Here is a 22,823-nt window from a genome sequence, read left to right on the forward strand (position 1 = left end):
TGTGGATATATAGACAGGTGTGTGCCTTTCCAAATCATGTCCAATCAATTGAATTTACCACAGGTGAAATCCAATGAAGTGGTAGAAACATCTCAAGGATGGTCAATGGAAACAGGATGTACTTGAGCTCAATTTCGAGTAACATAGAAAAAGGTCTGAATACTTATAAAAATAAGGTATCTGTATATATTTTTTATTTTACTTCGAAAAATCTAAAAATCTGTTTTCACTTTGTCATTATGGGGTATTTTGTGTAGATTGCTGAGATTTAAAAAAAATGTAATCAATTTTAGAAAAAGGCTGTAACCTAACAAAATGTGGAAAAAGTCAAGGGGTCTGAATACTTTCCAAAGGCACTGTATTATTGATCTAAAAGCGCAGATTGACTCGTTCATTAAATCAGTTTGATTGAATATAATATGGTTTTATGATTTTGTGGTAGAAATACACATTGTTACCAGTTGTAAATAAGTTGTTGAAATGAAAATGAGGAGCAGACAAGAGTCAAACATGAAAATCATTTCACAAATCAATTGTAAGAAAAAGCTTATCAACATGTCTCAAAATACTTTCTGTACCACATTTTCACATAGAAAGTGTTAAAGAAAAAGGATATGATTATGAACTATTTGTTCCATCTGTTCTGAGACAACATTAAACTTGTTTGTGGATCCGCAGGGTATGTGGGTGCCCCGTATTGAGACACTGGACTCTCCCCTATGTGAGTTCTTTGATGTGACTTCATTTTGGAGCGCTGGGTGAAGCATTTCCCACACTGTGTGCACTTGTAGGGCTTCTCCCCGGTGTGGACCAGAGCATGTCTGATCAAGTTGCACTGCTGGGTAAAACTCCTGCCACACTGTTCGCAGGTGTACGGTTTCTCTCCGGTGTGACTCCGGAGGTGTACTTTGAGCTCGCTGAAACGCTGGAAGCTCTTACCACAGAAGGTGCAGCTGAAACGCCTCTCGGTGGTGCCGCCCGACCTCCACTGAGTCCTCATTCTCTTCACCATGTTAAAACTACTGTGACTCAGGCTGTATCCAGAGAAGGTGGAGGTGGTGGCCATGTTTGACCCTGTCGTGCACTCACTCAATCTCACTGTTGCTTCTGAAGCCCTGTATTGATGCTGCCTTGACTGTAGAGCTAAACTATTTCCTTCATTACTTGAGTTCAGCATCTCACTGCTCTGTCCCTCTGGCATCTGTTGTCTAGTCTCATCAGCCAATGTCCTGACATGTCTTGTCATGTGTTTTGCTGCACTGAACATGTTAGCATGTGGTTTCCATATAGAAGAATGAAGCGATGGCCCTACTTCATCTGTCATAGTAGGAACAGATGGTAGCCCACTATGAGATGGGACCATTGAGATATTCTGAGAGTACTCTTCTGTGGAATTAAAGGAGAAATCTGGGTGGCCATCAGGGTCAGTGTCTCTGCCTGGACCCACAGAGGTCCACAGCTGCCCATCAGACTCATCCATAACAAACTGGTCAGATCCTGTCAGGACCGTGGTCTGATCTAACTCCTCCTCTTTCTCATCCTTCACCATCACTAGGTCTAATGAGTCGTCCTCCTCGTCTGGCCGGTGCTGCTCTGTACTGAACACCTCTGTAGATGCGAGCCGGGGTGTTCCTGGTTCCTCTGGACGATCAGAATTGGGGTAATGTTCCACGGAGTCTCTGGGAGATATATTGGGTTGTGTGATGAAGTCCTCATCACAGTGCCGTTGCTCAAAGGATGGTGGTTTCCCAGGCTTGGAACCAGACTCTAATGATTTGGGGATCAACATAAATTAAACATTACAAAAGACCCATAACAGTTGAAAAACATGACTGCTTTTGAACTGACTCTGTGTCCATGCGCTACATATGCCAGAACACAAAACACCCAACCCCAATGCAGCGATTTGGAACGTGTATACCACCACACCCACACAGTCTTCCATAGACAGACTGAGCTGTACCCCTTATGGTCACACCCACCCTCTCCAGTGATCCTGAGCTCTTCCTGAGGGTCAGTCTTCCACACGTCCTCTGCTGTCTCCTCATCTTTGATCATTATGGGTTCAGTCTCCACTCTCTGCTCCACATCTGTAGGCTGTAACAGGGACTGAGGTTATTACTCTGGACAAACAGCATATCTAACCCTTTTCATACTCATGAATCACACAAAAGCAATAAAATCTCTTGATAATCCAATATCAGAATTGATCATAGATGTCAAAGGTGATGTATCACACCTGGGGTTGAGAGTCTTCTTCAATAGCCAGCTCTTCATCTCTGCACTGTGAGCTACTCCTCTGCCTGTTCAAAACAATCTTGACTGGATATGAAGATCTCTCTGATGCCATGGGGTAAAAACCTGGAAAATAATTGTATTCAATGAAATATCAGGGATAATCACACATTTTTGTCCCCAGTTGTTCCGTGGTGCAATCAAATAGCTCTCAAGAACCCAAGGGGGCATAGCCAGTTTACAGCCATTCCCCTTTTGGGTTCTCAGCTGATGGGACGAACCACAGCTGGCTCCATATGAACTACAATTCCGATGCGCTGTTTAATCCCAACACACTGTCTACTCAAATATGCCTCACTTGCCATACGGTTTTGGAAACCTTCAGAACTGAACTTTTATAAGCGAGAAAGAATCTTTCAACTACGAAAGATACACTTACTATGCGCAGTTTAGCAAAGTTGCACCCGATTGTTCACACACCGCCTCAGCTACAACACATCCTCACCTTGCTAGACACCACCGATCCATGTTTCATTTTCGTTTTGTCTTGATTATTTACACACCTGGTTTCCATTCCATTAATTATGTTCATTATTTAACCCTCTGATTCCCTTCTCTGTTTTGTGCGTTATTGTTTGTCATGTGGGTTCTCGTTGTTTGTGCTTTAGTTTATTGTATATGTTCCTTGTTGGAATCTTACCATTTATTGAGTAAATCGTGGATTATTACTCAGAACTGTGTCCTGCGCCTGACTCTGCCTTTATTCAATTTTACCAACGGCCTCACAACTAATGGTTATGATTCATTATTCCTGGTATATACTACTGGTTATGATTCATTATTCCTGGTAGATACAAAATGTTATGATTGCAGACAGAACCCAGAGAATGGGATGGTGCAATATTGAATTAGTCATATTTTGATAGGGTGCATGCATGGAGATGTCAACGTCAGCCAGAGGTATACCCATGCTGTAGATACAGTGGGGCAAAAAAGTATTTAGTCAGCCACCAATTGCAAGTTCTCCCACTTAAAAAGATGAGAGGCCTGTAATTTTCATCATAGGTACACTTCAACTATGACAGACAAAATTAGAAAAGAAAATCACATTGTAGGATTTTTTATTAATTTATTTGCAAATTATGGTGGAAAATAAGTACTTGGTCAATAACAAAAGTTTATCTCAATACTTTGTCATTGCCAACAAAGGGTATATAACAGAGGTCAAACGTTTTCTGTACGTCTTCAAAAGGTTTTCACACACTGTTGCTGGTATTTTGGCCCATTCCTCCATGCAGATCTCCTCTAGAGCAGTGATGTTTTGGGGCTGTTGCTGGGCAACACAGACTTTCAACTCCCTCCAAAGATTTTCTATGGGGTTGAGATCTGGAGACTGGCTTTGCCACTCCAGGACTTTGAAATGCTTCTTATGAAGCCACTCCTTCGTTGCCCGGGCAGTGTGTTTGGGATCATTGTCATGCTGAAAGACCCAGCCACGTTTCATCTTCAATGCCCTTGCTGATGGAAGGAGGTTTTCACTCAAAATCCCACGATACATGGCCCCATTCATTCTTTCCTTTACACGGATCAGTCATCCTGGTCCCTTTGCAGAAAAACAGCTCCAAAGCATGATGTTTCCACCCCCATGCTTCACAGTAGGTATGGTGTTCTTTGGATGCAACTCAGCATTCTTTGTCCTCCAAACACGACGAGTTGAGTTTTTACCAAAAAGTTATATTTTGGTTTCATCTGACCATATGACATTCTCCCAATCTTCTTCTGGATCATCCAAATGCGCTCTAGCAAACTTCAGACGGGCCTGGACATGTACTGGCTTAAACAGGGGGACACGTCTGGCACTGCAGGATTTGAGTCCCTGGCGGCGTAGTGTGTTACTGATGGTAGGCTTTGTTACTTTTGTCCCAGCTCTCTGCAGGTCATTCACTAGGTCCCCCAGTGTGGTTATGGGATTTTTGCTCACCGTTCTTGTGATCATTTTGACCCCACGGGGTGAGATCTTGCGTGGAGCCCCAGATCGAGGGAGATTATCAGTGTGCTTACCTATTGCAGATTCAGTCTTCCCAGCCTGGTGCAGGTCTACAATTTTGTTTCTGGTGTCCTTTGACAGCTCTTTGGTCTTTGCCATAGTGGAGTTTGGAGTGTGACTGTGAGGTTGAGGACAGGTGTCTTTTCTACTGATAACAAGTTCAAACAGATGCCATTAATACAGGTAACGAGTGGAGGACAAAGCAGCCTCTTAAAGAAGAAGTTACAGGTCTGTGAGAGCCAGAAATCTTGCTTGTTTGTAGGTGACCAAATAGTTATTTTTCACCATAATTTGCAAATAAATTCATAAAAAATCCTACAATGTGATTTTCTGGATTTATTTTCTCATTTTGTCTGTCATAGTTGAAGTGTACCTATGATGAAAATGTATTACCTGTATTAATGGCATCTCTCTCATCTTTTTAAGTGGGAGAACTTGCACAATTGGTGGCTGACTAAATACTTTTTTGCCCCACTGTATACACCTAGCGAACTGAAATGTCATAATACAGCTAGTGCTATCTAAACTTGCGCTGGCAAACAAATCCATTATATTAGCTACCTAAATGTGAAGTAAACACAACTGAGGAGTAAAAGAGAATGGAGACTTTTAACTGGGGTTTTTTAAATACTGTGTTGTGCTTGTTCACGAAGCACTCCTCACAAGCCGTTTGTATGTTTATTTGTTGGTGAGATGAAACTGCCAAAACGCTGAAAGGTATTATTGTACATCAGAATTGCAACACAAGATTTTATTTTTGATTTATTTATTTATTACAAAAAACACAAGGAAGGGGTAACATTGTAGTATTAGAACATGAAGGACAAACAATACAGCATCAAGACACTATCAAACATGTATCAGTCTTTCCGCAACAGAGCTATCCTTATGTGTGAGGGTGCGTGTGCATGATAGTGATATAAAATATATGTCATAGTTTCCTTTTTCATGATCACAATCTTGTGAAACCCGAACCCTCCAAGACCCCCCCCCCCCCACAGTTCCCCAATAGCTGTCCCTCAACCATTCAAGACCCCTCCCACAGCCCCCCCCCCCCCGGAAGAAATGAAATGAATTTCATTCCACACCCCCAAGAACCCCCCAATGCACCAACAACCAAGGTAATGAACTAAAGAGAAAAAAGGAAAAGACAGAAGAAAACAGCAAACAACAATGCAATAAAAATAAAACAAAAGAATCCATTTAAAACAAAGGACATCAAGGACAACTGGAATCATAACAGCAATGCCAACTGTATATGTTTGTGTGCATGTCTGGCACTATTACATGGATGTGTGTCTTCTTGTATGTGTTTATTTGAATGAGAGTGTGTGTATATGCATGTGTACAAACACCTACAAGGCATCAGCCTCAGGCAAACCCGGCATTAGTTGTAAAAACACCGCCACTTAGTGTCATTCAAATGTACTTTCATTATGTTTTATCTTTTGACCATCATCCTCTCTCTCACAGAAACTCCACTCCCACTTGTCTCCAATTCCACATACCAACCCTCAGCTTCCCTCAGACCATCCCATCTATCTCTGCTGGTCACCCTCAGCTTCCCTCAGCCCATCCCATCCCAACCCTCAGCTTCCCTCAGCCCATCCCATCTATCTCTGCTGGTCACCCTCAGCTTCCCTCAGCCCATCCCATCCCAACCCTCAGCTTCCCTCAGCCCATCCCATCTATCTCTGCTGGCCACCCACTTCGTGTTTCTACGCATCACATATCTTTCAACTATGCTATGATGTTTAACGTACAATTTCAATCTATCTAATCGAATAGAATCTACAGATTGCGTGTTGAAGATAAATACTTTTACTAAGAGTATTAGTATATTATTAATTGACTGACCCGGTCTCTCCATATCTCCTAACAGTACTATTTCTAGGGTCAATTGTAGATCAATGCTAGGTATTTTCAGCCATTCCTGAACCTGAGACCAGAAACAGGCTACCTGAGGGCAATACCAAAATAAATGGTCTATTGATTCTGTGTCCTCACAACAAAATCTGCAGAGCTTCAATGATTTTATGACCCAAATATTCAACATTTTGTTCTTGGCAAGAATTCTATGTAATAATTTTAGCTGAAAAGCACAAAGTTTTATATATCAACTCATACACCCTGTACCATCGAATCATGTACCATGGTACATCAAAAATCTCTTCCCAACTATTTTGCAATCTGTATGGCACAGTTGTCAACATCCTGATCCTCAAAAGAAACCGGTATACTTTCCTATTTATGCTATTTTTAATCCTCCGCTAGTTTTGATCCTTTATATTAGGCAGACAGACCAGTTCACTACCTCCTCCCGCTGCCACCCGCCTCCTCCATTTTTGGGGCAATGCTGTAATCAATTGGTTGTACTCTTGGATTGAGCAGACCTTCCCGTACAATTCTGATAACTCCATGAAGGACATAACTCTACCATTACAATATACAATATAATTTAACAACAAAATACCCCTTTCAAACATCTTTCCCATAAATACAGGTATTTTATCAACCAGCACATTTAATTCAGCCATAATATTTGTTGTAATATTTGTTCTATCTTTTCGGGGGATGAAATTGAAATTGTAGCCAGCTTTGCAATGCTTGTTTGAAAAAGACATACTTTGAAAAAAGTATAATTTTCAATTAATCGAAAATGAGACATGGCAAACTGCACAAAGGCAAAAAGGCCATTTTTAAACAATGGATGAGCTTTTCTTATTTATCTACTTGAGAACCATTTAGGGTTCAAATAAAACTTTTGAATGTGTAGCTTTTAGAGGGAGGTTTAGTGCTTTTATATTTAATAATCTCAACCCACCCAATTCATATTCATTATATAGATAGGCTTGTTTTATTTTGTCTGGTTTAGCGTCCCAGATAAAGCAAATTTTTTTGCTAATATGATTTGATAAACGAATCATCAGGACTAGGCAGCGCCAAAAGTAAGGAGTTAATCAGGCCAATTTTTCCATATATAGACAGGTATTTACCTCTACATGGTTGCAGGATCTTGTCTATTTTTACAAGTTTTCTACTGAAATTCGTTGTGGAGAGCTTATTTATATCTTTTGTGATATGAATAGCTGAGTATGTCTACTTCACCATCAGCCCATTTTATAGGTAAGCTGCAGGGTAATGTAAAAGTTGTATTTTTTAAGGGTCCAATAGGTTTTAGTCCAGAGAGTTCAGAAAAGTTATCTAGATTTTAATGAGACATTGCAGGGATCTAGCTTGCGGACTTAACATAAGACTTGAGTCATCGGCATACATGGACACCTTTGTTTTTAAGCCTTGGATTTCTAATCCTCTAATCTTGTTATTAGATATGATTTTAATAGCAAGCATTTTAATGGCCATAACGAATAGATATGGTGACAGTGAACACCCTTGTTTAACTCCTCTTGACAATTCAAAACTCTCTGAGAAGGAGCCATTATTTACTATTTTACACCTGGGGTTGCTATACATTATTTTTACCAATTTTATTTACACTGCTCAAAAAAATTAAGGGAACACTTAAACAACACGATGTAACTCCAAGTCAATCACACTTCTGTGAAATCAAACTGTCCACTTAGGAAGCAACACTGATTGACAAATTTCACATGCTGTTGTGCAAATGGAATAGACAACAGGTGGAAATTATAGGCAATTAGCAAGACACCCCCAATAAAGGAGTGGTTCTGCAGGTGGTGACCACAGACCACTTCTCAGTTCCTATGCTTCCTGGCTGATGTTTTGGTCACTTTTGAATGCTGGCGGTGCTTTCACTGTAGTGGTAGCATGAGACGGAGTCTACAACCCACACAAGTGGCTCAGGTAGTGCAGCTCATGCAGGATGGCACATCAATGCGAGCTGTGGCGAGAAGGTTTGCGGTGTCTGTCAGCGTAGTGTCCAGAGCATGGAGGCGCTACCAGGAGACAGGCCAGTACATCCGGAGACGTGGAGGAGGCCGTAGGAGGGCAACAACCCAGCAGCAGTACCGCTACCTCCGCATTTGTGCAAGGAGGAGCAGGAGGAGCACTGCCAGAGCCCTGAAAAATGACCTCCAGCAGGCCACAAATGTGCATGTGTCTGCTCAAACGGTCAGAAACAGACTCCATGAAGGTGGTATGAGGGCCCGACGTCCACAGGTGGGGGTTGTGCTTACAGCCCAACACCGTGCAGGACGTTTGGCATTTGCCAGAGAACACCACGATTGGCAAATTTGCCACTGGCGCCCTGTGCTCTTCACAGATGAAAGCAGGTTCACACTGAGCACATGTGACAGAGTCTGGAGACGCTGTGGAGAACGTTCTGCTGCCTGCAACATCCTCCAGCATGACTGGTTTGGCGATGGGTCAGTCATGGTGTGGGGTGGCATTTCTTTGGGGGGCCACACAGCCCTCCATGTGCTCGCCAGAGGTAGCCTGACTGCCATTAGGTACCGAGATGAGACCCTCAGACCCATTGTGAGACCATATGCTGGTGCGGTTGGCCCTGGATTCCTCCTAATGCAAGACAATGCTAGACCTCATGTGGCTGGAGTGTGTCAGCAGTTCCTGCAAGAGGAAGGCATTGATGCTATGGACTGGCCCGCCCGTTCCCCAGACCTAAATCCAGTTGAGCACATCTGGGACATCATGTCTCACTCCATCCACCAACAGACCCACAGACTGTCCAGGAGTTGGCGGATGCTTTAGTCCAGGTCTGGGAGGAGATCCCTCAGGAGACCATCCGCCAACTCATCAGGAGCATGCCCAGGCGTTGTAGGGAGGTCATACAGGCACGTGGAGGCCAACCACACTACTGAGCCTCATTTTGACTTGTTTTAAGGACATTGCAAGGTGGATCAGCCTGTAGTGTGGTTTTCCACTTTAATTTTGAGTGTGACTCCAAATCCAGACCTCCATGGGTTGATAAATTTGATTTCCATTGATAATTTTTGTGTGATTTTGTTGTCAGCACATTCAACTATGTAAAGAAAAAAGTATTTAATAAGAATATTTCATTCATTCAGATCTAGGATGTGTTATTTTAGTGTTCCCTTTATTTTTTTGAGCAGTGTATAAGAGAACTACCGAAATTGAAAAAATTCAGGCATTTATAAATAAAATCCTGTCTTACTTTATCAAATGCCTTTTCAAAATCTGCTATAAATACCATTCCTGGCTTCTTATATGTTTCATGATGTTCTATTATTTCTAGTAGTTGTCGTATATTATCTCCAATGTATCGTCCATGTAAAAAAGTGCTATGCATTTTTCTAGTATTTTTGCATCACAACATTTGTTCAAGCCTAAAATGTTAGTGCTATGCATTATGTTTCAGGCATGAATTTTCTTACGATACTAACAATTTACATATTGATTTTATTATGATCTTAATGATACGTACGTTCAACCTTTTGGCAGGTATCTCGCTACATAAATGCACCTCAGGTGGCAGACAGCTTCGTGAATAGACCACAATATTTAACATTTCCATCTATTGCAGGGATGGGCAACTTTGATGTGGTGGGGGATACAAAAACTCTGAACTCATAATGAGGGGCTGCAGTGGCTGGTGGGTCTGCGTATCCACATCCACACATGCAGTTAGCATCCTCTACCTCATTCCGTTAGTAGAGGATGCCTGGTTATTCTTTGAAAGTGGTTTCCTCACCATCTTAAATAAGCATGCCACTTTCAAAAAATGTAGAACCAGGAACAGATATATCCCTTGGTTCACTCCAGACCTGACTGCCCTTGACCAGCACAAAAACATCCTGTGGCGTACTACATTAGCATCGAATAGCCCCCGCGATATGCAACTTTTCAGGAAAGTTAGGAACCAATATACACACGCAGTTAGGAAAGCAAAGGCTAGCTTTTTCAAACAGAAATTTGCATCCTATAGCACAAACTCCAAAAAGTTCTGGGACACTGTAAAGTCCATGGAGAATAAGAGAACCTCCTCCCAGCTGCCCACTGCACTGAGGCTAGGAAACACTGTCACCACCGATAAATCCACGATAATTGAGAATTTCCATGCTTTCCACCAGGCTACCCTAACCCAGTCAACAGCCCTGCACCTCCCACAGCAACTTGCCCAAGCCTCCCCATTTCTCCTTCACCCAAATCCAGATAGCTGATGTTCTGAGAGAGCTGCAAAATCTGGACCCCTACAAATCAGCCGGACTAGACAATCTGGACCCTCTCTTTCTAAAATTATCTGCCGAAATTGCTGCAACCCCTATTACTAGCCTGTTCAACCTCTCTTTCGTATTGTCTGAGATCCCAAAAGATTGAAAAGCTGCCGCGGTCATCTCCCTCTTCAAAGGGGGTGACACTCTAGAACCAAACTGCTACAGACCTATATCTATCCTACCATGCCTTTCTAAGGTCTTCGAAAGCCAAATTTAACAAACAGATCACCGACCATTTTGAATCCCACCGTAACTTCTCCGCTATGCAATCTGGTTTCCGAGCTGGTCATGGGTGCACCTCAGCCACACAAGGTCCTAAACGATATCATAACCGCCATCGATAAGAGACAGTACTGTGCAGCTGTATTCATCAACCTGGCCAAGGCTTTCGACTCTGTCAATCACCACATTCTTATCGGCAGACTCAGCAGCCTTGGTTTCTCAAATGACTGCCTCGCCTAGTTCACCAACTACTTCTAAGACAGAGTTCAATGTGTCAAATCGGTGGGCCTGTTGTCCGGCCCTCTGGCAGTCTCTATGGGAGTGCCACAGGGTTCAATTCTCAGGCCAACTCTCTTCTCTGTACAAATCAACGATGTCACTCTTGCTACTGGTGATTCCCTGATCCACCTCTACGCAGATGACACCATTCTGTATACTTCTGGCCCTTCTTTGGACACTGTGTTAACTAACCTCCAGACGAGCTTCAATGCCACACAACTCTCCTCCCGTGGCCTCCATGCTCTTCAACCGATCGCTGCCTACACCTGCCCGCCCGTCCAGTATCATTACTCTGGACGGTTCTGACTTAGAATATGTGGACAACTACAAATACCTAGGTGTCTGGTTAGACTGTAAACTCTCCTTCCAGCCTCACATTAAGGATCTCCAATCCAAAATAAAATTTGGAATTGGATTCCTATTTCACAACAAAGCATCCTTCACTCATGCTGCCAAACATACCCTTGTAAAACTGACCATCCTACCGATCCTCAACTTCGGCGATGTCATTTACAAAATAGCCTCCAACACTCTACTCAGCAAATTGGATGCAGTCTATCACAGTGGCATCGTTTTGTCACCAAAGCCCATATACTACCCATTACTGCGACGTGTACGCTCTCGTTGGCTGGCCCTCGCTTCATACTCGTCACCAAACCCACTGGCTCCAGGTCATCTATAAGTTTTTGCTAGGTAAAGCCCCACCTTATCTCAGCTCACTGGTCACCATAGCAGCACCCACTTGTAGCATGCGCTCCAGCAGGTATATTTCACTGGTCACCCCCAAAGCCAATTCCTACTTTGGCCGCCTTTCCTTTCAGTTCTCTGCTGCCAATGACTGGAACGAACTCAAAAATCACTGAAGCTGGAAACTCATATCTCCCTCAATAACTTTAAGCACCAGCTGTCAGAGCAGCTCAAAGATCACTGCACATGCACATAGCCCATCTCTAAATAGCCCAACTACCTCATCCCCAAACTGTTATTTATTTTGCTCCTTTGCACCCCAGTATCTCTACTTGCATCTATCACTCCAGTGTTTAATTGCTATATTGTAATTCTTTTTGCCACCCTGGCCTATTTCTTGCCTTACCTCCCTTATCCTACCTCATTTGCACACACTGTATATATTTTTTTTCTATTGTATTAATGTCTGTATGTTTGTTTATTCCATGTGTAACTCTGTGTTGTTGTTTGTGTCGCACTGCTTTGCTTTATCTTGGCCAGGTCGCATTTGTAAATAGCCTACCTGGTTAAATAAATTTTAAAAATCATTTTTTTTGCCATAGGGTGGAGAGAAATGTTTGACGTTTTTAATATGATATATGAGCGAGAGTGACTAACAAAATCAATGCAGATTCCATCGGTAATTCAACCATGATTACTACAAGTTTAGACAGGCTCTTATGGAAAAAGATTGCAGTCAGAGTGCAGTATAACTGTAGTTAGAATGCGGTATAACTGCAGTATGCTGCAAATGCTGTGAACAAAATAGCACTTTTTTTTACTGCAGTAATTTTGCAGTTCAACTGCAGTTATTCTGCAATTACTGCACACAAAATACCACAGTTGACAACAGTTACTGCACTTTTACTGCAGTTTCAAAACTGCAATCTTCTTTTCTAAGTTGCTGGCTAGACTAATTTACCAGTCTAAAAAAATGTTAGCTGACATGGGCTGATTGAGTGACTGTCAGTGACTGACATAAGACAACTGCTGATGCACAACTCAATTTCACCTTGTGTATTCTACTATTCTAACTCTTCAACAGTAAATTGAGACCCCGCTAGTTGTCTATTGAATGTGCTAGCAATCAAATTACCATGAATAAGACGTCATCAACTACCTTTTCTCCTGACTCGTTGTGTTTTCTTCAGCTCGCTCTCCATCACTTGACACTTCCTTTTCAGTAAATCAATATCTCGCTGGCTTTGGGTCATTTCCAAACGTATAACTGCACAGCTATCATCTACACGTTGGTTTATTTCTGCTACAGCTGCTTTAGCTAAAACCTCCATTAAGGAGACCAACTGCGCCTGAAAATTGCAGCTGGCCATCTTGTTCAGCCAGTATTCTCTGTGAGTATTCTCTGTGAAGTAAATAGTCTACAAATCTCGAGCCAATGTGCAATAAACAATCCGTTAATTTCAATTTCTCACACTATGGTAAATGTTATTTGCCCAATTTGGCATTTGTTAAGAGATCGATTGAAGCAATAGATGTTGATCAATTCCAACAATGTTCAAAAGGGAGATACGTGCGCAATCGCACTTCCGTTCAACTTGTGACGTAAGTATTTATTACCGTAAATATGAGACCGCAAAAGCCCTTCAAAACGGGCAGAGTTTAGCACTGGCAAGTGAAATACCAAAGTGTATAGGACAGCCATATCTATCGACAAAAAAAATTGTCCAGTGGCTCACATGGTTAGAACTGCATAAAAGGTTATATGCATTTATAATGCACTATTTAAATGTATAAAATACAAAAACACTTTATTCAACCATTATTCAAAGTTATGGTTCCTTATGAGTCTAATAATGCTTTTATAAAGAATTGAACACAGGTGTCAGGAAATTGTTAAACATTTAAAATATTGCCATCTCTGTTGTCATCCACACAACCTTATGAAACCATTCTGAAAATGTAGTATAGTATTTATTAAAGTGATATAACTTGTTTGACACAGCTGGGGACCAAGGACAATAATCTAGTTTCATGTAAACTTAAAATAATATGCATTATAGATGATTTACATTGAGGTTCTTCACTTAGAGTTTTTAAGGCACGTACATATATAAGTAGAGGTATTAGATATAAAGAGTATGCATATTAGATAGTGTGTAGAAGATAACATTGATGGAGCTGCCTGAGAGAATATGCATACGATTACAGTAGTACTGACATATCCGTGTGAGAGTTAGTTAATTATGATTGGATGTATATGGAGCAGTGTGTGTATAAAATGGACTGTGTGTGTACACTGGGTGGTTATTCTCTCCAGGAGAGGAAGTAGAGCTCGCCAAGTGCATCGCCACACACCAGTTCACTGGAGCAGTTCATGCTGAGATCATCGTGCTGTTGTTGAGTCACAGTACACTGATCCTGTCACTGTGTGCCTAGGGAAAATCAATAATCAGTTTCATCAGAGGAAAAGGGAGAGCTCTTACAGGTTTCTTGCTGCTCCAGGAGTTGATGTTTGGTGGCTGCTTGAACCACGTTTCCCTTGGAATCTCCACACACCACCAACTCTGGAGACAGGACACAAATTACAGTGCAGTTAATAAATTATTCATATAACAATGTGTGTACAGATGCTTCACAATATGTATCAAAATGTGTATGATTATGCTGATGGTCACCCTGACACCCCAAACCATGGCTCTGGCTGTTATCTGTGACTGATAAGAGCACCTCTCCTCCCTGCATCTCGTGGCTATTTTTGCCTTCTCATGAAAGCGGACGTCAATTGAACTGTACGTCGTTCTGACTGCAGGCCTGTCATAGATCATGAACCTTCTGAGCCTGACCCCACCTCTTCATCCCCCTGACCCCTACCATTCCACCCCTAACACACCGTTACTGTTACTCCTCTCAAATTTCAGAGTGAGTTTGAGGTATAAACAAGAATGAGAAAGAGTAAGAAAAAGAAAAAGAGTTAAACTATTCCTTACCTTCACTCTGCACCGGCACAACCAAGCAGCAGCAAGCGTTGACGTAAGAAACCACTAAACTTCCCCTGTTGACTTCCTGAGTATCTCTCTTTCTCTTTCTCTCTCCCCCATTATCTCTGCCTCTGGCAAATCAATGAAACAGTAAATCCTTCAAACTACCAATCAATTTCTCTCATCTATTTAGCAATATACAGCATCTAATGACCTTTGGTTTAGATTACCAGTTTTATACAGTACCTGTCATGCCCTGAGCATAGAGAGCCATTGTTTCTCTATGGTATAGTAGGTCAGGGCGTGAATAGGGGGTGATCTAGTATTTCTATGTCTATGTTGTGTTCTAGTTTCGTTTTCTATGTTGGTGTTTTGTATGATTCCCAATTAGAGGCAGCTGGTAATCTTTGTCTCTAATTGGGGATCATATTTAAATAGTTATTTTTCCCACCTGTGTTTGTGGGATCTTGTTTATGTTTAGTTGCCTGTTAGCACTTCATTGACTTCGTTCATTCTTTATTGTTTTGTGCGTTTCACTAGATAAATATGTGGAAACCATATCACGCTACACCTTGGTCCGATGATTCTTACAACGAACGTGACAGTACCAGTGGTGTCAGCTTAAATAAGTGTGTCGTTTCCAGATTTAAAATCAAAATTTGTATGAACATGTAGCCTATTACACTGAAACAAAAACATTTTTGACTAGTTTTGAGAAGACATACTTAACATTTTAAGGCAGCAGAATAACTTCAAAATCTAACCGAAAATCAAGTTGAATTGAGTTATTGTCACGCCCTGGTCTTAGTATTTTGTGTTTTCTATATTTATTTGGTCAGGCCAGGGTGTGACATGGGTTTATTTTGTGTTGTGTTTATGTATGGTTTTTTTTCGTAGGTTTTGGGATTGTGGCCTAGTGGGGTGTTCTAGCAAAGTCTATGGTTGCCTGAGGCGGTTCTCAATCAGAGGCAGGTGATTCTCGTTGTCTCTGATTGGGAACCATATTTAGGCAGCCATATTCTTTGAGTGTTTCGTGGGTGATTGTTCCTGTCTTTGTGTTAGTTTTCACCAGATAGGCTGTATAGGTTTTCACGTTCCGTTTATTGTTTTTGTATTGTTCGTGTTTCGTCTTCATTAAAGATGTATCGAATTAACCACGCTGCATTTTGGTCCGACTCTCCTTCGACGGAAGAAAACCATAACAGTTATTAACCTGACCTGATATGAGACTGTCCCTTGTGGCAAGACGTGACATTCCAGATAGTCAGACACTACCTAGACAATACAGACTAAATGGCTCCTACATATTATTCATCTAAAAGCACAGACTGACTCTTTCATTAAATACATTTTATTGAATATAATGTTTTTTTACAATGTGGTAAAAATACACAATGTTACCAGCTGTAAATAAGGATCTGTTAACAGTCAAATATGAAAACCCTTCCTCAAATATATTAGGATAAAAATCTTGTCAAAATGTTCAAAAATATCTTACTATATTTTCACATAGGAATTGCAATTATGTTCCTATTTGTTCCATCTGTTCTGAGACTACACTAAACTTGTGTGTGGATCCCCAGGGTATGCAGGTGCTAGGTGTGGAGACACTGCACTCTCTCCTATGTGAGTTCTCTGATGTGATGTCATATTGAAAAGCTGGGTGAAGCATTTCCCACGCTGTTTGCACTCGAGGGGCCCCTGCCACACTGTTCACAGGTGTACGGTTTCTCTCAGGTGTGACTCTGGAGGTGTACTTAGAGCTCGCTGAAACGCTGGAAGCTCTTACCACAGAAGGTGCAGCTGAAACGCCTCTCGGTGGTGCCGCCTGATCTCCACTGAGTCCTCATTCTCTTCACCATGTTAAAACTACTGTGACTCAGGCTGTATCCAGAGAAGGTGGAGGTGGTGGCCATGTTTGACCCTGTCATGCACTCACTCAATCTCACTGTTGCTTCTGAAGCCCTGTATTGATGCTGCCTTGGCTGTAGAGCTAAACTATTTCCTTCATTATTGGAGTTCAGCATCTCACTGCTCTGTCCCTCTGGCATCTGTTGTCTAGTCTCATCAGCCAATGTCCTGACATGTCTTGTCATGTGTTTTGGTGCGCTGAACATGTTAGCATGTAGCATACATCATCTGTCATAGTAGGAATGTATGGCAGCCCACTATGAGATGGGAACATTGAGATATTCTGAAAGTACTCTTCTGTGTAATGAAAGGAGAAATCTGGGTGGCCATCAGGGTCAGTGTCTCTGCCTGGATCCACAGAGGCCCACAGCTGCCCATCATTCTCATCCCTGACAAACTGGTCAGGTCCTGCAGGGACGTGGTCTGATCCAGCTCCTCCTCTTTCTCATCCTTCACCATCACTAGCTCTAGTGGGTCCTTGTCCTCGGCTGGTCGGTGCTGAACACCTCTGTAGATGCAAGCCGGGGTGTGCCTGGTTCCTCTGACTGATCAGAAATGGGGTAATATTCCACTGAGTCTTCGGGGAATATGTAGTAAAAATAAAGAAATCCTTAGAATGAGTAGATGTGTCCAAACTTTTGACTGGTTTTGGACACACACTCATTCCAGGGGTTTTCTTTATTTGTACTGTTTTCTACATCATAGAACAATAGTGAAGACATCAAAACTATGAAATAACACATATGGAATCATGTAGTAAACAAAAAAGTGTTAAGCAAATCAAAATATATTTTATATTTAAGACTCTTCAAAGTAGCCACCCTTTGCCTTGATGACAGCTTGGCACACTCTAGGCCTTCTCTCAACTAGCTTCATGAGGTAATCATCTGGAATACATTTCAATTAACAGGTGTGCCATGTTAAATGTTCATTTAATGCGTTTGAGGCAATCAGTTGTGTTGTGACAAGGTAGTGGTGGTATACAGAAGATAGATCTTTTTGTTAAAATTCCAAGTCCATATTATGGCAAGAACAGCTCAAATAATCAAAGAGAAATTAAAGTCCATCATTACTTTAAGACATCAAGGTCAGTCAATTCAGAACATTTCAAGAACTTTGAAAGTTTCTTCAAGTGCAGTTGAAGTGCTATGATGAAACTGGCTCTCAGGAGGACTACCACAGGTAAGGAAGACCCAGATAATTACAGCCCAAACAAATGCTTCACCGAGTTCAAGTGACACATCTCGACATCAACTGTTCAGAGGAGACTGCAAGAATCTGGCCTTCATGGTGGAATTGCTGCAAAGAAACCACTACTAAAGGAACCCAATACGAAGAGACTTGCTTGGGCCAAGAAACACAAGCAATGGACATTAGACCGGTGGAAATCTGTCCTTTGGTCTTTAGTCCAAATTTGAGATTTTTGGTTCCAACCGCTATGTCTTTGTGAGACACAGAGTAGGTAAATGGATGATCTGTGCATGTGTTGCTCCCACTGTGAAGCATGGGGGAGGAGGTGTGAAGGTGCTTTGCTGGTGACACTGTCAGTGATTTATTTAGAATTCAAGGCACACTTAACCAGCATGGCTACTACAGCATTCTGCAGCGATACGCCATCCCATCTGGCTTGCGCTTAGTGAGACTATCATTTGTTTTCCAACAGGACATTGACGCAACACACCTCCAGGCTGTGTAAAGGTTATTTGTGGGAGGTTATATGTGGGAACTCCTTCAAGACTGTTGGAAAAGCATTCCAGGTGAAGCTGATTGAGAGAATGCCAAGAGTGTGCAAAAATGTCATCAAGGCAAATGTTGGACACTTTGAAGAATCTCAAATCTAAAAAATATTTTGATTTGTTAAACACTTTTTTGGTTACTACATGATCCATATGTGTTATTTCATAGTGTTGATGTCTTCACTATTGTTCTACAATGTAGAAAACATTAAAAATGAAGAAAAACCCTGGAATGAGTAGGTGTGTCCAAACTCTTGACTGGTACTTTATATGTAGTTTAAGTCGGAAGTTTACATACACTTAGGTTGGAGTCATTAAAACTCGTTTTCAACAACTCCACAAATTTCTTGTTAATAAACTATAGTTTTGGCAAGTCGGTTAGGACATACCCTTTGTGCATGACACAAGTAATTTTTTTTTTTTGTATGAAATTAATTAGAATCATAAAGTTACTAATTAGAATCATAAAGTTTCTAGTAATGAGGTGTGTAGGTTTAGACAGTAAAATTATATCTCTGTACAAAATGTCTTTATAGTATCTTAAACACAGAGGGAGGGAGGACAGGGAGGGAGGACAGGGAGTCCTTCCCACGGTCTACCTAATCTTTGTCGGCTGGGTAGTGATACCTTGTGTGCGTAGGATACCTACTGTTCGTGTGTATGTATGTGCGTATGATATCTGCTGTTTGTGTGGAAGTATGTGCGCCGCTATAAATGATGTCTTTGTATTGTGAACTTCAGAACGTTCTTGTGAATAAGCTGAGTCTTTGACTAATTATTATTAAACCCATGGTCTTACAAACCTCGGGATTGGTCAAAGCTATTGATTGATTGTTATTATCGTTGGGATTGAAAATTCTCCTGACAGTACCTGTGGATGTATTTCAAGGCCGACCTTCAAACTCAGTGCCTCTTCGCTTGACATCAAGGGAAAATCAAAAGAAATCAGCCAAGGCCTCAGAAAAAAATTGTAGACCTCCACAAGTCTAGTTCATCCTTGGGAGCAATTTCCAAATACCTGAAGATACCACGTCCATCTGTACAAACAATAGTAAGCAAGTATAAACACCATGGGACCATGCAACCGTCATACAGCTCAGGAAGGAGATGCGTTCTGTCTCCTAGAGATGAACGTACTTTGGTGCAAAAAGTGCAAATCAATCCCAGAACAACAGAAAAGGACCTTGTGAAGATGCTGGAAGAAACAGGTACAAAAGTATCTATATCCACAGTGAAACGAGTCCTATATTGACATAACCTGAAAGGCCGCTCAGCAAGGAAGAAGCCACTGCTCCAAAACCGCCATAAAAAAGCCAGACTACGGTTTGCAACTGTACATGGGGACAAAGATTGTACTTTCTGGAGAAATGTCCTCTGGTCTGATGAAACAAAAACAGAACTGTTTGGCCATAATGACCATTGTTATGTTTGGAGGAAAAAGGGGGAGGCTTGCAAGCCGAAGAACACCACCCCAACTGTGAAGCAAGGGGGTGGCAGCATCATGTTGTGGGGGTGCTTTGCTGCAAGAGTGACTGGTGCACTTCACAAAATAGATGGCATCATGAGGCAGGAAATATATATTGAAGCAACATCTCAAGACATCTGTCAGGAAGTTAAAGCTTGGTTGCAAATGGGTCTTCCAAATGGACAATGACCCCAAGCATACATCCAAAGTTGTGGCAAAATGGTTTAAGGACAGCAAAGTCCTTAAGCAAAGTCCTTAAGTCCCTGTACCCAAAGCCCTCTTTGGGTACAGCAAGCCCATCCCCCTCTCCCTGCCTCCTTCAACTAGGCTGTTGTGGTCAGATAGAGGTCGTAAATTCCTGAGAAGACCCTGCCTCATGGCCACACAGTATAAGAGACCGAGTGAATTTTCATAGAGAACAAAGGAATTTCTTCCACCTCACAGAACTTGAGGTCCGAACAAATGTCATGTTCCGGACAAGGTATAAAAGATTGGTAAAGAATCCAGCTACCAACTGGTCCGTTTGTTACATTTTGGGGAAGCTCATGGGAGACGGTGTGGCCACATTGCCATAACGCTGTTTCTATAATAGCCTCAGATATGAGATTTACATCTAATTGTTGTATAAGATGAATGAGTGAGAATGATACTGTTTGTAAAATTGTGTGATGTGATTTTGGACTGTTTGATGAAGGAAACTCCAATTCCCTTTTGAGTTTAACTAAATCAGAGGAGCGTCCCTGAGCCCAGTTAGGGTCAGGCATCCTGGGACAGCGCTTTTCTGCAATTACGAATAAAACCCAACTTTGAGAAATTATCACCAGACCATGTTTCTCTCAATCACGGGAGTACAAAGGTTGTAGACCATTGCTGAATCTTTTAACCATACCACGTGGTTAAACTCTTAGACTATCGAACAAGTCTTTGATATTAATTACTAGTCTGCAGCTAGGAATTTGATATCATTGAACGCGAAGAAGGACAACCGCCGAAACATCCATTTTATTACGAACATGAATGAATGCCACTCTGAACGAGCCATTATAACCACAACAGAGAGAGAAATGGACAATTCTACAAAAGAAACAAACTTTTCAACAGCGATCAAGACGAGACACTGAGCGTAAATATATATATTGATTGCAATTGTTCCCGAATGAGTGAGCGTTCATGCGTAAAGGAGTAGCATTTCAATTGTTATAATTATCAACTCTGTAGTGACTTCTCAACTGACCATCCTACCGATTCTCGACTTCGGCGATGTCATTTACAAAATAGCCTCCAACAGTCTACTCAACAAATTGGATGCAGTCTATCACAGTGCCATCCTTTTTGTCACCAAAGCCCCATAAAAGCCCCATATACTACCCACCACTGCGACCTGTACGCTCTCGTTCGCTGGCCCTTGCGTCATACTCGTCGCCAAACCCGCCAGAAGCTCCAGGTCATCTACAAGTCTCTGCTAGGTAAAGCCACTGCCTTATCTCAGCTCACTGGTAGCAGCACCCACTCATAGCACGCGCTCCAGCAGGTATATCTCACTGGTCACCCCCAAAGCCAATTCTTCCTTTGGACGCCTTTCCTTCCAGTTCTCTGCTGCCAATGACTGGAACGAACTGCAAAAATCACTGAAGCTGGAGACTCATATCTCCCTCACTAGCTTTAAGCACCAGCTGTCAGAGCAGCTCACAGATCACTGCAACTGTACATAGCCCAACTACCTCATCATCAAACTGTTATATATTTTGCTCCTTTGCACCCCAGTATCTCTACTTGCACATTCATCTTCTGCACATCTACAATTCCAGTGTTTAATTGCTATATTGTAATTACTTCGCCACCCTGGCCTATTTATTGCTTTACCTCCCTTATCTTACCTCATTTGCACACACTGTATAGACTTTTTCTACTGCATTATTGACAGTATGATTGTTTATTCCATGTGTAACTCTGTGTTGTTGTATGCGTCTAACTGCTTTGCTTTATCCTGGCCAGGTCTCAGTTGAAAATGAGAACTTGTTCTCAACTAGCCTACCTGGTTAAATAAAGGTGAAATAAAAAAATTGTAAAAGGTGATGTACCACACATTGGGTTGAGAGACCTCTTCAACAGACATCTCGCTGTCTCTACACTGTCTCTACATAGCTGTGCTGTACTCCTTTGCTTGTTTAAAACAATCTCGACTGGATATGAAGATCTCTTTGATGCCACGTGGTAAAAACCTGGAAAATAACTGTATTCAGTGAAATATTAGGGCTATTCACACATTCTTGTTTTGCACATGCAATCAATATTATAATGAATAATAACACATCAATTAACAGTACCTTTTCATCTGCACATTTTCTTCAGCTCGCTCTCCATCACTTGACACTTCCTTTTCAGTACATCAATATCTCGCTGGCTTTGGGTCATTTCCAAACGTATAACAGCACAGCTATCATCTACACGTTTGTTTATTTCTGCTACAGCTGCTTTAGCCAATACCTCCATAATGTATAATAACTGCAGCTGAAAACTGAAAATTGCAGCCCACCATATTGTCCAGCCTAAAATATAGATTTTGATTCTTTATTTGAAGTAGAAAATCTACCATTTCCAAGCTAATGAGCAATAAACAGTTCGTAGAAGTTGCTAAATGACAACAATGTAGTGAAGTGGGAGATGCATGAACAATTGCAATCACACTTCCGTTCAACTCATGATGCAAGTATTTATTACCATAAATATGAGACTTCAACAGACGTTGAAAATTCTTAGAACTAGCACTGGAAAGGCAAATACTGTACCAGACTATATTCTAGTCTGAATTTACAGTGTAGGGTAGCCATCTCTATTGACTAAAAAATAAGACGCTTTACTATCTGAATAAATTCTTCAGATTGTAAAACATCTTGTGTTTTTAGCCAAAAGATAGTGGAATGCTATGGCTCACATGGTTATCAATCATAAAAGGCTATAGATGCATAATGCACGACACTGTGATGAAACGTAATATACAGAAACACTTCAGCCATTCATAAAAACGAATGGTTTATATATGATCAAATATTGTCATTGTCATTTTCATTCTCATGAACACAACCTAAA

At 41.5% G+C, this 22,823-nt stretch overlaps 1 protein-coding gene across 1 annotated transcript; it reads right to left on the reverse strand.

The window, feature by feature from the left end:
* Positions 1-408: 408 nt before the first annotated feature.
* Positions 409-14,731, reverse strand: LOC109874822 (zinc finger protein 3 homolog). The gene is made up of 5 exons (XM_031810630.1): positions 14,631-14,731; positions 14,127-14,207; positions 2,240-2,361; positions 1,983-2,097; positions 409-1,767 (listed from the first exon to the last, which is right to left on the reverse strand). Exons 3-5 carry the CDS (start codon positions 2,348-2,350, stop codon positions 626-628), a joined length of 1,368 nt encoding a protein of 455 aa, XP_031666490.1. The 5' UTR covers positions 2,351-2,361; positions 14,127-14,207; positions 14,631-14,731; the 3' UTR covers positions 409-625.
* Positions 14,732-22,823: the final 8,092 nt, after the last annotated feature.

The sequence above is a fragment of the Oncorhynchus kisutch genome, linkage group LG30, assembly GCF_002021735.2.
Source record: "Oncorhynchus kisutch isolate 150728-3 linkage group LG30, Okis_V2, whole genome shotgun sequence".
NCBI lineage: Eukaryota > Metazoa > Chordata > Actinopteri > Salmoniformes > Salmonidae > Oncorhynchus > Oncorhynchus kisutch.